Below are 17,026 nucleotides of genomic sequence, written 5' to 3'. Positions count from 1 at the left end.
AGTTTTCTTACTTTCTAAGGTGTAGGTGTTGTTTTTGCTTTTCCCAGCAAAGTACATTATCTCACGTTTATCTTTTAAAGTTTATTTGACACTTAACTGCCGAGTCTGCAAGTACCTGATGCCTGTTCCGTAGGACGCCTGAAAAAGTGTCCCATGAATCTGCAAGGCACACCAATTTCTGCTGCCAAATCTCCAAAACCAAAGCTGCTCTGTAGTATAAATGCCAGGAGGTGTTACTCGATGGGCTGAATGGCCTCCTTCTGTGCCGTTATGACTCTATGTGTACGAGTGCTATCCAGGTAGGGCCTGGAAAACATCGCTCACTGTTTCCTTTCTTAGACACAACATGGAATTCCAAAATGACTTCCTTCGTTAATTCCGCAGAAGAGTTTGTGCATTGCATGCAATCCTGATCCAACTGAAATAATCCAGGATTCCCTTTGGTGAAATTTCATGACTGTGCAGTTCGTCCCAGACTCGCCTTGATTACAAATAAAATAGCCAGCATGTGTGAGTGCAACGCAGCACATTTATTTAAAGCCCTTGATCACATGGAGATAGTGTAAAAATCAGGACATATTCTAGAAGGAAATATTACAGTTCATACTATACAGTTATGGTACATAATTACATATGTTTTTTTTTCCAAAATCATGCTTGTTTTTGAGCAAGGTGCGGTTTAGAAATTTACAGGCCCCTGGATTTGCATGTTGACTGCACCGTAGTCGACCAGGTACATCGGCCACTGCTGTAGAGAGAGAAAGAAATGACAATATCATTGTACAGAACGGGCAGAGCACGAAGCTCTGGGCAAAACCTCACTCATTTTGCGCCACCTGTATTCACACCCTTAAAGCTGAACATCTGATAGAATGAACTCTGTGACTCCCCATAAAGAGTTACGTCAGACGGTACATGTCTGAGTTAGGTCTGTGGTAAAACAGGTCCGTCTCCTGCAAAGCGCACAGGTGTCACAGCCTATGTAACAGACAGCTATTTCTCAGTCAAACTCTCCTGCCCTGTTCTAGCTTTATGTTGTAAAACACCCGGTCTTATGTTTACTTTTATATACTGAGGAAGAGAGTATCTCATACATTTGATATTATCATGGCTGCAGTGCCACAAGATGGGAATAAAATTCTCACAGAAAGCTTTAGAAAGGTAAAGTTTAATGTGTGTTTATATATGCATTAAAAGCAAAGTGTAGGAGCATACTGCTTATTTGAATACCGACACCAAGCACACGTCCAGATGTGTTCCATTTAAAACACTCAGGGCTGGATTTTCCGCTCGTTGCCACTTCTGTTTCACCCCGGAGGGCGGCAATGATGGCGGCGAGCCAGCTTCCAGCGTGCTGCCGGGGTTTTCGGGGCCGGTTTCGCCGGGAAGAGGCGAGCCAGTGTGCAACGCCCTCGGTTGTAACACCGGCTCGATTTCTGGCTCCCGCTCCATAGAGCGCCGTGCTGGGACCGCAAGAGGGCGGTCCGACCTGTAGCGGCGGCAGTGAGGTAAGTAATGTCAACATCAGGTAAGCGGGATTGTTTTTTTTTGCAATTTATGTTGTGGTGGCGCGAGTTATTTATTGGGAGTGTTTTTGGTGTTTTTTTTCAGGCTTTTGTTTTTCCCCTCTCTCAGAGCGCCCCCGGGCCGGCTGTTTTGTTTGGGATTTTCGCTTGCTCAGCCGGCCTAGTGCCCTAAGAGAGATGTGCAACGTCTCCCCGAACGCTCCGCCCCACACTCAGGGCCCAGCTGCCCAATTTTGCTGACTGAGACACAAACTTTTTCCAGGCGGTATTCAGGACCACCCCCGCCATCATTAATGTCCCAAAAGCTTAAAAGCCAAAAATCCAGCTCTCACAATTGCCACTCAATAGTCCGTGATGTTTTATCTGTGTTGCTTAATCCCAGCATCATTTATTTAACTTTAATAATAAATAGATAATCCATCCGGAAAAATTATCTTTCCTGCTGTTTTGAAGTCTAATACACCAAGTCCAAACTTTAAGACCGTTCTGTGAGGCGCAGAGCCTATTAGCTCTGAGGCTTGGGATCAACTGCAACACAGACTTGGTGGGATCAGAGGTCCTTGGCCATGTCAGTTGCAGGGAATTCCTGGAAATGTGTCAATAAGTTATGGGGATCACTGGAAGTGTCAGTTACAGGGAATTCCTGGAAATATGTTGGTGGGGGGGGGGGGGGGGTTGGTCCCTGAAAATGTGTCATATTTGCAGGGGTCCCTGGAAGTGTCAGCATTTGTACAGTGTAAAGTTTAAAACCACTGATATATATCACACTGCCTCTACCAGACACATTGAAGGAGTGCCAAAAATAAACATTATAAAAAAAGAGACACGTTTTATAAGGTGTAATAAATACCACACACTGATCTTAATGCAGCAATCGAACCTATCACAGTGTAACACATCAGAAATTCCACGATGAATTTCTGCCATCTGTCAGCTATTTTGCAGGAAAAACTTTCAGTAAATTTCCCTCAACATTCTGTCTCATGCCCAAATAATGCAGGATTATAGGTTGTTGGAGACTTTCAGCCTGTGGAATCTTACCCAGCGACCACTGACTATGCCAAGGGGGCTTCAAAACCAATCTCTACCCTGTCACCCTACACATTCCAGCAAGGTCACTGGGAGGGAGACCAGGAGCAATCTCACCGCCGCCCCCCCCTCCCTCTCCAGCAAGAGGTGTTAAAGCCAACCATTGTGCCCTGACTGCCGCCCTGGCAGAGACCAGCTAACTTAGCAGCGATCGGGTATCGATCCCGGCACTCGGGTCTGCTGGCTCAGTGCCACGTCCGGTGGAACAGTTACACGTCCAACCATCTAGGGAACTGCTCCTGCGCATCATCTAACAGCTCAGTCTCATCATCATAGATAATCCCTCGGAATCGAGGAGGACTTGCTTCCACTCTTAACAGGTGGCTGAACAGTCCAATACGAGAACCACAGTCTCAGGTGGGACAGATAGTCATTGAGGGAAGGGGTGGGTGGGACTGATTTGCCGCACGCTCTTTCCGCTGCCTGCGCTTGGTTTCTGCATGCTCTCGACGATGAGACTCGAGGTGCTCAGCGCCCTCCCGCATGCACTTCCTCCACTTAGGGCGGACTTTGGCCAGGGTCTCCCAGGTGTCAGTGGGGATGTTGCACTAAAGTCAGGGAGGCTTTGAGGGTGTCCTTGTAACGTTTCCTCTGCCCACCTTTGGCTCGTTTGCCATGAAGGAGTTCCGAGTAGAGCGCTTGCTTTGGGAGTCTCGTGTCTGGTATGTGAACTATGTGGCCTGCCCAGCGAAGCTGATCAAGTGTGGTCAGTGCTTCAATGCTGGGGATGTTGGCCTGGTCGAGGATGCTAATGTTGGCAGCTCAGTCTACAGCAGCACTGGCAGAGGCTGGAGCACAGCCTCTATAGTCAGATCGATGTATGGTGTGCAATGTAGGAGGACCCGCAGGCGGGGTAAAGTCAGGACAGAAAACCAGAATCAATAACGTTTAATATATATAATGTTAACAAAAATCATTACCACAAGAGAGACTGGATTTGGAGATGCACCTGCTTCCACGTTTGAGGATGATGGTACAATGCTTCCCTCCGACACTCTTCTTCGCTTCCGTTTGTGCACTGCCTCTTGTTTGCATACTTGAAAAGATAAATGATAAAAGTGCACAATGTTACCATTGTAAACCTTACTTCACCAACACGTGTCCCAAAGCTAATCTACAGGCATCACTGACACCTTCCCATTGCACTGGCTGGCACCATGCACCTCATTCCCAACCAAGTTTGTTCCCTCCCTCCCGAGGGTGCGGATTCTAGTGAGCAGTATAATTCCAGGGATATCAGCAGGGGTTCAGTACCTCGCCATGTGTGAGCGTTGGGTACGGTAACATGACAGTCATGATACTGGACTAGTCATCCAACAAACGCAAGGTCAAATCCCACTATGGCAGTTTGAGAATTTGAATTTAGTTTAAAACATCTAAATAAAAAGCTGGTACAGGTTGGACCTCCGTTATCCAGGACTCCCTTACCCGGCACCAACCCTCGTCCAGCATGATTCCGGTGGCAGAACGCGACCGACCGCCATCCTGACTTTGGAGCCCGGCGACACTCGGCCTGCTGGGGCCGCTGGGGCCCACCGACACTCGGCCCGCTGGGTCTGCGCCGACACTCGGCCCGCTGGGGCCCACCGACACTCGGCCCGCTGGGGGCCGCTTCGACACTCGGCCCGCTGGGGGCCGCTTCGACACTCGGCCCACTGGGTCTGCGCCGACACTCGGCCCGCTGGGGCCCACCGACACTCGGCCCGCTGGGGCCGCTCCGACACTCGGCCTGCTGGGAGCCCACTGACACTCGGCCCGCTGGGGCCCACCGACACTCGGCCCGCTGGGGCCGCTCCGACACTCGGCCCGCTGGGGGCCGCTTCGACACTCGGCCCGCTGGGGGCCGCTTCGACACTCGGCCCACTGGGTCTGCGCCGACACTCGGCCCGCTGGGGCCCACCGACACTCGGCCCGCTGGGGCCGCTCCGACACTCGGCCTGCTGGGAGCCCACTGACACTCGGCCCGCTGGGGCCCACCGACACTCGGCCCGCTGGGGCCGCTCCGACACTCGGCCCGCTGGGGGCCGCTTCGACACTCGGCCCGCTGGGGGCCGCTTCGACACTCGGCCCGCTGGGTCTGCGCCGACACTCGGCCCGCTGGGGCCCACCGACACTCGGCCCGCTGGGGCCGCTCCGACACTCGGCCTGCTGGGAGCCCACTGACACTCGGCCCGCTGGGGGCCGCTTCGACACTCGGCCCGCTGGGGCCCACCGACACTCGGCCCGCTGGGGCCGCTCCGACACTCGGCCCGCTGGGGCCCACCGACACTCGGCCCGCTGGGGCCGCTCCGACACTCGGCCCGCTGGGGGCCGCTCCGACACTCGGCCCGCTGGGGCCGCTCCGACACTCGGCCCGCTGGGGGCCGCTCCGACACTCGGCCCGCTGGGGGCCGCTTCGACACTCGGCCCGCTGGGTCTGCGCCGACACTCGGCCTGCTGGGGCCCACCGACACTCGGCCCACTGGGTCTGCGCCGACACTCGGCCTGCTGGGAGCCCACTGACACTCGGCCCGCCGACACTTCCTTCGCAGCCCACCAAGGGCCCGCTGACACTTCGGGCCTGCCCGGGGCGCCGACTTCCTCCCCAGCCCTCCCCCCCCTCCCCGACCTCGGGCCGCTGACCTCCCCTCATCTGGCAAAATCCCTTTTTCGGCACAGGCCAGGTCCCGAGGGTGCCGGATAAGGGAGGTTCCACCTGTATCAGGAAACAAATAGTGACAAAACGCAACTGATTCATCCATGTCCTTTAGGGTAGGAAGCCTGCCTTCATTACACGATCTATACGTGACTCCAGTCCCCACACCAACGTGGTTGACTTTAAACCATCTAGCAAGCCACCTTCTCCGGGTAACTAGGGATGGACAATAAATGCCGGCCTTGCTAACGATGCCCACATCCCGACAATGAATTTTAAAAATTCATAATGCCATCAGTGCTACGTCCAATCCGATCATCACCTGAAGACTTCACACAGCCATAGACACACTTCTTGTAGTGGGTGACTGAACAGCTAATCAGGAGTTGGAGCCCTGGCTGATTTTGCTGATCCCATCTGGTGCAACAGCCGGGATCACTAACTCAAAGGCAGACCAGCGATTCCGGGAACGTTATGCTCAGTATTGGTTCAGCGACTCACTGGGCAAACTGACGGAGCCAGCGGGGCAGCCACTGATACTATCTGCTTATTCCGCTCACTCCCCGCTGCACAGACCCACAAGTGATCAGGAACAGGACCAGGAACTCAATCTCTCCCCCCCACAACCAACTGCAGCACCTGTACTGCCATCGTGGGCCGCCCTGACCTGTGTGAGAACACCACCGCAGGTCGGGGCTATAAATAGAGCTGGAACTCCGGGCCCTGGAACATCGTGGGCGAAGGTGCGGCGAATGAGGGAACGGGGCCCAGAAGAGCCGAGGACCCAGGGGCAGCATGGGCCAGCTCACATTGCAATATGTGTGCGCACTAGGTCCATGCAGCAGAGCAGGTCTCCAGTCATCCTGGTTCAACCCCTGCCACTGGATAAAGACCTAGCTCTGTCGAGCCCGTGTAGTGGCTGATGTGCAACGGTCACCACACGTTAAAAAAATCCATGCCCAGGCATCTTCCACCCTCTCAATTGGAGTTCAGGACTGGAACATCGGGTCCTTCATTGAAACATCTGTGAACTCTTGTGGAAGCAAGTCATCCTCGTTTGAGGGACCGCCTATGATGACTGCCATCCTAGCTGAATGAGCAAACCCAGCATAGATCATGGATCGAAGCCGGGATCACCCTGGTTTGTTGGGCTCAGTCTCTCTGGGCAGGGAATCCATCAATAGATCCATCAGGGGAACTTGTGTGGGAATATCTACTGCTGCATTGTATGAGGGAATACATTAAATGTTCTCTCACCTGATTTAGATGCTTCATTACAAATCTCTGCAAATGGCCTGTAAAAGATCAAGAAATAAAAACAAGTCTGTCCCGTTATCAATGAATAAAGTTACAAAAGCAAAATACTGCGGACACTGGAATCTGGAATCAAAACAGAAAATGCTGGCAAGCTCAGCAGGTCAGGCAGCATCTGTGGAGAGGAAGCAGAGTTAACGTTTCGGGTTGTGATCCTTCAGAACTGGAGAGTGTTTGGAAAGAACAGATTCTTAACGAGGACTGAAAGGGGGAAGGGAAGAACAAAAGAGAAGGTCTGTGATAGGTTGGAAGATAGATTAGAGAGACAAAAGGGATGATGGCCCAAATTCAAATGGTAATGCCAGGAGTTAGAGAAACATGACTCAAGATAGGGTTTGAATGGTGGGATAATGACCAACTGCCATTAGAGACAAGGAGAAAAAAAGAAACAGGCTCTGGGGGCGGGGGGGAAGGGAGCCAAGATTGGCAGTGGTTACGCTCTGAGAGTTTTGAACTCGATGTTGAGTCCAGAAGGCTGTAAAGTGCCTAAATGAAATTGAGGTGCTGTTCCTCGAGCTTGCATTGAGCTTCGTTGGTACAGTGTTGGAGACCGAGGACAGAGATATCAGAGTGGGAATGGAGTGGAGAATTAAAGTGACAGGCGACCGCAATGATTAAAGTCAATGTGCGACAAGGTCCCACACAAGAAATTAATGTGCAAAGTTAAAGCACATAGGATTGGGGGTAGTGTGCTGACCTGGATTGAGAACTGGTTGGCAGACAGGAAGCAAAGAGTAGGAGTAAATGGGTACTTTTCAGAATGGCAGGCAGTGACTAGTGGGGTACCACAAGGTTCTGTGCTGGGGCCCCAGCTGTTTACACTGTACATTAATGATTTAGACGAGGGGATTAAATGTAGTATCTCCAAATTTGCGGATGACACTAAGTTGGGTGGCAGTGTGAGCTGCGAGAAGGATGCTATGAGGCTGCAGAGTGACTTGGATAGGTTAGGTGAGTGGGCAAATGCATGGCAGATGAAGTATAATGTGGATAAATGTGAGGTTATCCACTTTGGTGGTAAAAACAGAGAGACAGACTATTATCTGAATGGTGACAGATTAGGAAAAGGGGAGGTGCAACGAGACCTGGGTGTCATGGTACATCAGTCATTGAAGGTTGGCATACAGGTACAGCAGGCGGTTAAGAAAGCAAATGGCATGTTGGCCTTCATAGCAAGGGGATTTGAGTGCAGGGACAGGGAGGTGTTACTACAGTTGTACAGGGCCTTGGTGAGGCCACACCTGGAGTATTGTGTACAGTTTTGGTCTCCTAATTTGAAGAAGGAGATTCTTGCTATTGAGGGAGTGCAGCGAAGGTTCACCAGACTGATTCCCAGGATGGCGGGACTGACATATCAAGAAAGACTGGATCAACTGGGCTTGTATTCACTGGAGTTCAGAAGAATGAGAGGGGATCTCATAGAAACGTTTAAAATTCTGACGGGTTTAGACAGGTTAGATGCAGGAAGAATGTTCCCAATGTTGGGGAAGTCCAGAACCAGGGGTCACAGTCTAAGGATAAGGGGTAAGCCATTTAGGACCGAGATGAGGAGAAACTTCATCACCCAGAGAGTGGTGAACCTGTGGAATTCTCTACCACAGAAAGTTGTTGAGGCCAATTCACTAAATATATTCAAAAAGGAGTTAGATGTAGTCCTTACTACTAGGGGGGATCAAGGGGTATGGCGCGAAAGCAGGAATGGGGTACTGAAGTTGCATGTTCAGCCATGAACTCATTGAATGGCAGTGCAGGCTCGAAGGGCCGAATGGCCTACTCCTGCACCTATTTTCTATGTTTCTCTGTTTCTAATTGGCTGTTGACAGCTTTCCATTTTCTTTAATGGCAGGGCTATCAAACCTGGAGACATGGCTCCATCTTTTAACCCTTGTTGCAGCATGGCCTTCATCAAGCACCATGTGAAATGCTGCCTCGCGACATTCACCAACTTTAGGTACTAGTTTCAAGATTCTGCATTAGCATTCAATGTCCAAGAATATGTAATCATGGGATCAGAAGGTGTGTGTAACTGGGAGAGAGTGCAGTGTGATTTCAAAACACAGCAATCCCACACCCACTGGAAGTCAGATGTCAGTAAATGTGGCTGCTAATTTGCACTATCAAATGAATAAATACCAGATAATCTGTTTTGGATAGTATTGGTTGATGGATAACTGTTGGCCAGGACATACGGGGAACTTCCCGATACCGTTCAAATTCTACCATGGGAACTTTTACTGTTTAAAGCTTAACTGAACAATTCAGTACTCCCTCCCTCAGTACTGCACGGAAGTGTCAGATTGGGTTACGTAAAGTCTACAGTGAGGCTCGAATCCACAACCTGCTGACTCAGAGGAGAGCACAATAACACTTTTTTAAAGGAAGAAACTGGAATTGTAGCTTAATCTTTGTTCTTGATATTAAAACTGAAAGGTTGACTATACACAGATGATCAAACAATTTGATTACAAAGTCCTGGATCTTTAAATCAGTATTGCAAAAGCTAGAAATGACCATGTCATTGAACCTGGCTGGACAAATTCACTGCTCTGGTAAGTGTGAGGTGGTATTTAGGTTACTGACTGGAGTGTGGGCAGGTACAGCTGGAGTGGCGAGGTAGGGGCACAGGAGTGGCACGAGTTCGGGGCCCAGGAGTGATAAGGGCCCAGGGGCAGCACGGGGCAGCCCATACTGCGATATGTGTCCCCACTAGGTCCGTGCAGCGGAGCTGGTTTCCAATCATCTTGGTTAATCCTTGCCACTGGACCAAGACCTAGCTCTGTCAAGCCCGTGTGGTGGCTGGTGTGCAATGGCCACCACACATTTTAAAAATCCACGCCCAGGCATCTTCCACACTTCAAAAGCCCAGCGGGGGATCGAGAGCCAGCGGCAGTTGGTGAGAGGGGAGCGGCCGAAAAAAGGCGTACCGGTGCAGCTACAGCGGGAGAGAAAGCAAAATAGAAGTAGAAAGGAATCAATAAGTGATGTCACAGACAATGGGGTAAGTGATTGGCTGGTGATTGGTGAGTAGCTTTTCTTTTCTTTTTTATATCAGTAAGTGAACTTTAGCATTGTTATTACCAATTTAAGGGTATCTAAGGTTAAGGCATGGCAGGAGAGCTCGGTCACATGATATGCTCCTCCTGTACCATGTGGGAACTCGGGGACACTTCCAGTGTCCCTGGGGGCTACATGTGTGGGAAGTGTATCCGCCTCGAGCTCTTGACGGTCCGCGTTGCGGAATTGGAGCTGAGGGTGGATTCACTCTGGAGCATCCACGATGCTGAGAATGACGTGAGTATCACATGTAGTGAGTTGGTCCTACCGCAGGAGAAGGGTCCACAGCCAGATAGGGAATGGAAGACCAGCAGGAAGAGCAGTGCAAGAAAGATAGTGCAGGGATCCCCTGTGGTCATCCCCCTGCAAAACAGATACACCGCTTTGAGTACTGTTGGGGGGGATGACTCATCAGGGGAGCCAAGTTCATGGCATCGTGGCTGGCTCTGTTGCACAGGAGGGCAGGAAAAAGATTGGGAGCGCGATAGTGATAGGGGATTCGATGGTGAGGGGAATAGATAGGCGTTTCTGCGGCCACAACCGAGACTCCAGGTGGTATGTTGCCTCCCTGGTGCAAGGGTCATGGATGTCTCGGAGCGGGTGCAGGACATTCTGAAATGGGAGGGAGAACAGCCAGTTATCGTGGTGCACATTGGTACCAACGACATAGGTTAAAAAAAGGGATGAGGTCCTACGAAAAGAATTTAAGGAGCTAGGAGCTAAATTAAAAAGTAGGACCTCAAAAGTAGTAATCTCGGGATTGCTACCAGTGCCACGTGCTAGTCAGAGTAGGAATCGCAGGATAGCGCAGATGAATACGTGGCTTGAGCAGTGGTGCAGCAGGGAGGGATTCAAATTCCTGGGGCATTGGAACCGGTTCTGGGGGAGGTGGGACCAGTACAAACCGGACGGTCTGCACCTGGGCAGGACCGGAACCAATGTCCTAGGGGGAGTGTTTGCTAGTGCTGTTGGGGAGGATTTAAACTGATATGGCAGGGGGATGGGAACCAATGCAGGGAGACAGAGGGAGACAAAAAGGAGGCAAAAGCAAAAGACAGAAAGGAGATGAAGAAAAGTGGAGGGCAGAGAAACCCAAGGCAAAGAACAAAAAGGGCCACTGTACAGCAAAATTCTAAAAGGACAAAGGGTGTTAAAAAAACAAGCCTGAAGGCTTTGTGTCTTAATGCAAGGAGTATCCGCAATAAGGTGGATGAATTAACTGTGCAAATAGATGTTAACAAATATGATGTGGTTGGGATTACGGAGACGTGGCTCCAGGATGATCAGGGCTGGGAACTCAACATCCAGGGGTATTCAACATTCAGGAAGGATAGAATAAAAGGAAAAGGAGGTGGGGTGGCATTGCTGGTTAAAGAGGAGATTAATGCAATAGTTAGGAAAGACATTAGCTTGGATGATGTGGAATCTATATGGGTAGAGCTGCAGAACACTAAAGGGCAAAAAACGTTAGTGGGAGTTGTGTACAGACCTCCAAACAGTAGTAGTGATGTTGGGGAGGGCATCAAACAGGAAATTAGGAGTTCATGCAATAAAGGTGCAGCAGTTATAATGGGTGACTTTAATATGCACATAGATTGGGCTAGCCAAACTGGAAGCAATACGGTGGAGGAGGATTTCCTGGCGTGCATAAGGGATGGTTTTCTAGACCAATATGTCGAGGAACCAACTAGGGGGGAGGCCATCTTAGACTGGGTGTTGTGTAATGAGAGAGGATTAATTAGCAATCTCATTGTGCGAGGCACCTTGGGGAAGAGTGACCATAATATGGTGGAATTCTGCATTAAGATGGAGAATGAAACAGTTAATTCAGAGACCATGGTCCAGAACTTAAAGAAGGGTAACTTTGAAGGTATGAGGCGTGAATTGGCTAGGATAGATTGGCGAATGATACTTAAGGGGTTGACTGTGGATGGGCAATGGCAGACATTTAGAGACCGCATGGATGAATTACAACAATTGTACATTCCCGTCTGGCGTAAAAATAAAAAAGGGAAGGTGGCTCAACCGTGGTTATCTAGGGAAATCAGGGATAGTATTAAAGCCAAGGAAGTGGCATACAAATTGGCCAGAAATAGCAGCGAACCTGGGGACTGGGAGAAATTTAGAACTCAGCAGAGGAGGACAAAGGGTTTGATTAGGGCAGGGAAAATGGAGTACGAGAAGAAGCTTGCAGGGAACATTAAGGCGGATTGCAAAAGTTTCGATAGGTATGTAAAGAGAAAAAGGTTAGTAAAGACAAACGTAGGTCCCCTGCAGTCAGAATCAGGGGAAGTCATAATGGGGAACAAAGAAATGGCAGACCAATTGAACAAGTACTTTGGTTCAGTATTCACTAAGGAGGACACAAACAACCTTCCGGATATAAAAGGGGTCAGAGGGTCTAGTAAGGAGGAGGAACTGAGGGAAATCTTAATAGATGGGAAATTGTGTTGGGGAAATTGATGGGATTGAAGGCCGATAAATCCCCAGGGCCTGATGGACTGCATCCCAGAGTACTTAAAGAGGTGGCCTTGGAAATAGCGGATGCATTGACAGTCATTTTCCAACATTCCATTGACTCTGGATCAGTTCCTATCGAGTGGAGGGCAGCCAATGTAACCCCACTTTTTAAAAAAGGAGGGAGAGAGAAAGCAGGGAATTATAGACCGGTCAGCCTGACCTCAGTAGTGGGTAAAATGATGGAATCAATTATTAAGGATGTCATAGCAGCGCATTTGGAAAATGGTGACATGATAGGTCCAAGTCAGCATGGATTTGTGAAAGGGAAATCATGCTTGACAAATCTTCTGGAATTTTTTGAGGATGTTTCCAGTAAAGTGGACAAAGGAGAACCAGTTGATGTGGTATATTTGGACTTTCAGAAGGCTTTCGACAAGGTCCCACACAGGAGATTAATGTGCAAAGTTAGAGCACATGGGATTGGGGGTAGTGTGCTGACGTGGATTGAGAACTGGTTGTCAGACAGGAAGCAAAGAGTAGGAGTAAATGGGTACTTTTCAGAATGGCAGGCAGTGACTAGTGGGGTACCGCAGGGTTCTGTGCTGGGGCCCCAGCTGTTTACATTGTACATTAATGATTTAGACGAGGGGATTAAATGTAGTATCTCCAAATTTGCAGATGACACTAAGTTGGGTGGCAGTGTGAGCTGCGAGGAGGATGCTATGAGGTTGCAGAGTGACTTGGATAGGTTAGGTAAGTGGGCAAATGCGTGGCAGATGAAGTATAATGTGGATAAATGTGAGGTTATCCACTTTGGTGGTAAAAACAGAGTGACAGACTATTATCTGAATGGTGACAGATTAGGAAAAGGGGAGGTGCAACGAGACCTGGGTGTCATGGTACATCAGTCACTGAAGGTTGGCATGCAGGTACAGCAGGCGGTTAAGAAAGCAAATGGCATGTTGGCCTTCATAGCGAGGGGATTTGAGTACAGGGGCAGGGAGGTGTTGCTACAGTTGTACAGGGCCTTGGTGAGGTCACACCTGGAGTATTGTGTACAGTTTTGGTCTCCTAACTTGAGGAAGGACATTCTTGCTATTGAGGGAGTGCAGCGAAGATTCACCAGACTGATTCCCAGGATGGTGGGACTGACCTATCAAGAAAGACTGGATCAACTGGGCTTGTATTCACTGGAGTTCAGAAGAGTGAGAGGGGACCTCATAGAAACGTTTAAAATTCTGACGGGTTTGGACAGGTTGGATGCAGGAAGAATGTTCCCAATGTTGGGGAAGTCCAGAACCAGGGGTCACAGTCTGAGGATAAGGGGTAAGCCATTTAGGACCGAGATGAGTAGAAACTTCTTCACCCAGAGTGGTGAACCTGTGGAATTCTCTACCACAGAAAGTTGTTGAGGCCAATTCACTAAATATATTCAAAAGGGAGTTAGATGAAGTCCTTACTACTCGGGGGATCAAGGGGTATGGCGAGAAAGCAGGAAGCGGGTACTGAAGTTTCATGTTCAGCCATGAACTCATTGAATGGTGGTGCAGGCTAGAAGGGCTGAATGGCCTGCTCCTGCACCTATTTTCTATGTTTCTATGTTTCAGGATGTAGTTCTGGATCTGGAATATTAGGTCCTTCATTGAAACACCTGTGAACTCCTCCCTTTTTGGCGTGGAAGCAAGTCATCCTCGATACGAGGGACTGCTTATGGTGAGTATTTTGGTGGGAAGAATAAAGAGGCCACATGCTCCTTGGAAAGCAAGACTCTAAACTGGGTAAAAGTACCTCGGGGCACAGATCACTAATAAGGCCATTCAAAAAATAATAAAACAAAGCTCCAAGGTTCATTTCTAGAGGGATAGAATTGAAAAGCAGACACATTATGTAATACCACACTTGGAGTACTATGAACAGTTCTGCTCTCCATATTATAAAAAGTGTATAGAGGCACTGGAGAAGGTGCAAAAAAAGATTTACAAGGATGTTACCAGAACTGAGAGTTTATGCCTATCAAGAGAGATTGAACAGTCTGGGACTCTTCTGGAAAGAGAAGGTTAAGGGGTGACCTGATAAAGGTCTTTAAGACTATGAAAGGGTTTGATAGGGTAGATGTAAAGAAGATGTTTCCACTTGTGGGGGGAGAGACCAAAACTAGGGGCCATAAATATAAGATAGTCACTATTAATTCAGAACAAACTTCTTTACCCAGGGAATGGTGAGAATGTGGAACTCGCTACCACAGGGAGTGGTTGAGATGAATAACATAGATGCATTTAAGGGGAAGCTGGATAAACACATGAAGGAGAAAGGAATAGGTTATACCGATATAGAATTAAATGGGGTGGAGTGGAAGGGAGCCCGAGTGGAGAACAAACACTGGCACAGACCAGAATGTGAATGTTTGAAAATGTATAGAGACATTGAAGTTGAGAACGTGGGAATTATATATGGACAGTGTAAGCTAACAAAGAATTCATGGAGGAATAGCCATGACATCTGACTCGAGACTGCAAAATGTTACAACACTAACACATATTGAAACAAAACCCACAGCTTGCAGAAAAACCTCAAGGTCTTAGCAACTTATAATGGGCCTTTGTGTAAAATCATACCATTCTTAGATCGGCTTATGAGTGGACAATGGTAAAGAGGGATCAAAGAGGATAGGCTGAAATAGGATGTCACTCTAATTGTATCTCATTATCTTTTACCAAAAATGTATAACCGTCGTCCCTTTACAATGTAAACTCACTTTGTCCGTAGGAAGTGAGTGCAATCTATCAGGAAGCATTCCTTCTGTCTGATTAGGTCCCCGATCGGGATTTGCTTTTTAAATAAAAGCTTGCTTTGTTTAAAGCACAATCGGTATTCGACTTAGTGATTTCACTGAACCAGATTGAGGGAAAAGAAACCAGAAATCAACATAGAAACATAGAAAATAGGTGCAGGAGTAGGCCATTCGGCCCTTCTAGCCTGCACCGCCATTCAATGAGTTCATGGCTGAACATGCAACTTCAGTACCCTATTCCTGCTTTCTCACCATACCCCTTGATTCCCCTAGTAGTAAGGACTTCATCTAACTCCTTTTTGAATATATTTAGTGAATTGGCCTCAACAACTTTCTGTGGTAGAGAATTCCACAGGTTCACCACTCTCTGGGTGAAGAAATTCCTCCTCATCTCGGTCCAAAATGGCTTCCCCCTTATCCTTAGACTGTGTCCCCTGGTTCTGGACTTCCCCAACATTGGGAACATTCTTCCTGCATCTAACCTGTCTAACCCCGTCAGAATTTTAAACGTTTCTATGAGGTCCCCTCTCATTCTTCTGAACTCCAGTGAATACAAGCCCAGTTGATCCAGTCTTTTTTGATAGGTCAGTCCCGCCATCCCGGGAATCAGTCTGGTGAACCTTCGCTGCACTCCCTCAATAGCAAGAATGTCCTTCCTCAGGTTAGGAGACCAAAACTGTACACAATACTCCAGGTGTGGCCTCACCAAGGCCCTGTACAATTGTAGCAACACCTCCCTGCCCTTGTACTCAAATCCCCTCGCTATGAAGGCCAACATGCCATTTGCTTTCTTAACCGCCTGCTGTACCTGCATGCCAACCTTCAATGACTGATGTACCATGACATCCAGGTCTCTTTGCACCTGCCCTTTTCCTAATCTGTCACCATTCAGATAATAGTCTGTCTCTCTGTTTTTACCACCAAAGTGGATAACCTCACATTTATCCACATTATACTTCATCTGCCATGCATTTGCCCACTCACCTAACCTATCCAAGTCGCTCTGCAGCCTCATAGAATCCTCCTTGCAGCTCACACTGCCACCCAACTTAGTGTCATCCGCAAATTTGGAGATACTACATTTAATCCCCTCGTCTAAATCATTAATGTACAGTGTAAACAGCTGGGGCCCCAGCACAGAACCTTGCGGTACCCCACTAGTCACTGCCTGCCATTCTGAAAAGTACCCATTTACTCCTACTCTTTGCTTCCTGTCTGACAACCAGTTCTCAATCCACGTCAGCACACTACCCCCAATCCCATGTGCTCTAACTTTGCACATTAATCTCTTGTGTGGGACCTTGTCGAAAGCCTTCTGAAAGTCCAAATATACCACATCAACTGGTTCTCCCTTGTCCACTCTACTGGAAATATCCTCAAAAAATTCCAGAAGATTTGTCAAGCATGATTTCCCTTTCACAAATCCATGCTGACTTGGACCTATCATATTACCTCTTTCAAAATGCACTGCTATGACATCCTTAATAATTGATTCCATCATTTTACCCACTACCGATGTCAGGCTGACCGGTCTGTAATTCCCTGTTTTCTCTCTCCCTCCTTTTTTAAAAAGTGGGGTTACATTGGCTACCCTCCACTCCATAGGAACTGATCCAGAGTCAATTGAATGTTGGAAAATGACTGTCAATGCATCCACTATTTCCAAGGCCACCTCCTTAAGTACTCTGGGATGCAGTCCATCAGGCCCTGGGGATTTATCGGCCTTCAATCCCATCAATTTCCCCAACACAATTTCCCGACTAATAAGGATTTCCCTCAGTTCCTCCTCCTTACTGGACCCTCCGACCCCTTTTATATCCGGAAGGTTGTTTGTGTCCTCATCAGTGAATACCGAACCAAAGTACTTGTTCAATTGGTCCGCCATTTCTTTGTTCCCCGTTATGACTTCCCCTGATTCTGACTGCAGGGGACCTACGTTTGTCTTTACTAACCTTTTTCTCTTTACATATCTATAGAAACTTTTGCAATCCGTCTTAATGTTCCCTGCAAGCTTCTTCTCGTACTCCATTTTCCCTGCCCTAATCAAACCCTTTGTCCTCCTCTGCTGAGTTCTAAATTTCTCCCAGTCCCCGGGTTCTCTGCTATTTCTGGTCAATTTGTATGCCACTTCCTTGGCTTTAATGCTATCCCTGATTT

The 17,026-nt window shown here is 48.5% G+C and overlaps 1 protein-coding gene across 14 annotated transcripts in view; it reads right to left on the bottom strand.

Annotated features, from left to right (window-relative positions):
* Nucleotides 1-509: 509 nt before the first annotated feature.
* gtf2ird1 (GTF2I repeat domain containing 1) overlaps nt 510-17,026 on the bottom strand; it is a 278,277-nt gene continuing 261,760 nt past the window's right edge. For all 14 annotated transcript variants that reach the window (XM_070857306.1, XM_070857298.1, XM_070857299.1 and 11 more), the window contains 3 exons: nt 6,508-6,545; nt 3,536-3,651; nt 510-748 (listed from right to left, as the gene is read on the bottom strand). In XM_070857306.1, the coding sequence (XP_070713407.1) occupies nt 680-748; nt 3,536-3,651; nt 6,508-6,545 (223 nt within the window). In that variant the 3' untranslated portion in view covers nt 510-679. The remainder of the gene's footprint in view (nt 749-3,535; nt 3,652-6,507; nt 6,546-17,026) is intronic.

The sequence above is a fragment of the Pristiophorus japonicus genome, chromosome 16, assembly GCF_044704955.1.
Source record: "Pristiophorus japonicus isolate sPriJap1 chromosome 16, sPriJap1.hap1, whole genome shotgun sequence".
Classification (NCBI taxonomy): domain Eukaryota; kingdom Metazoa; phylum Chordata; class Chondrichthyes; family Pristiophoridae; genus Pristiophorus; species Pristiophorus japonicus.
Note: the sequence above shows the minus strand (reverse complement) of the source record. Positions and strands in the feature narration are given on the sequence as shown.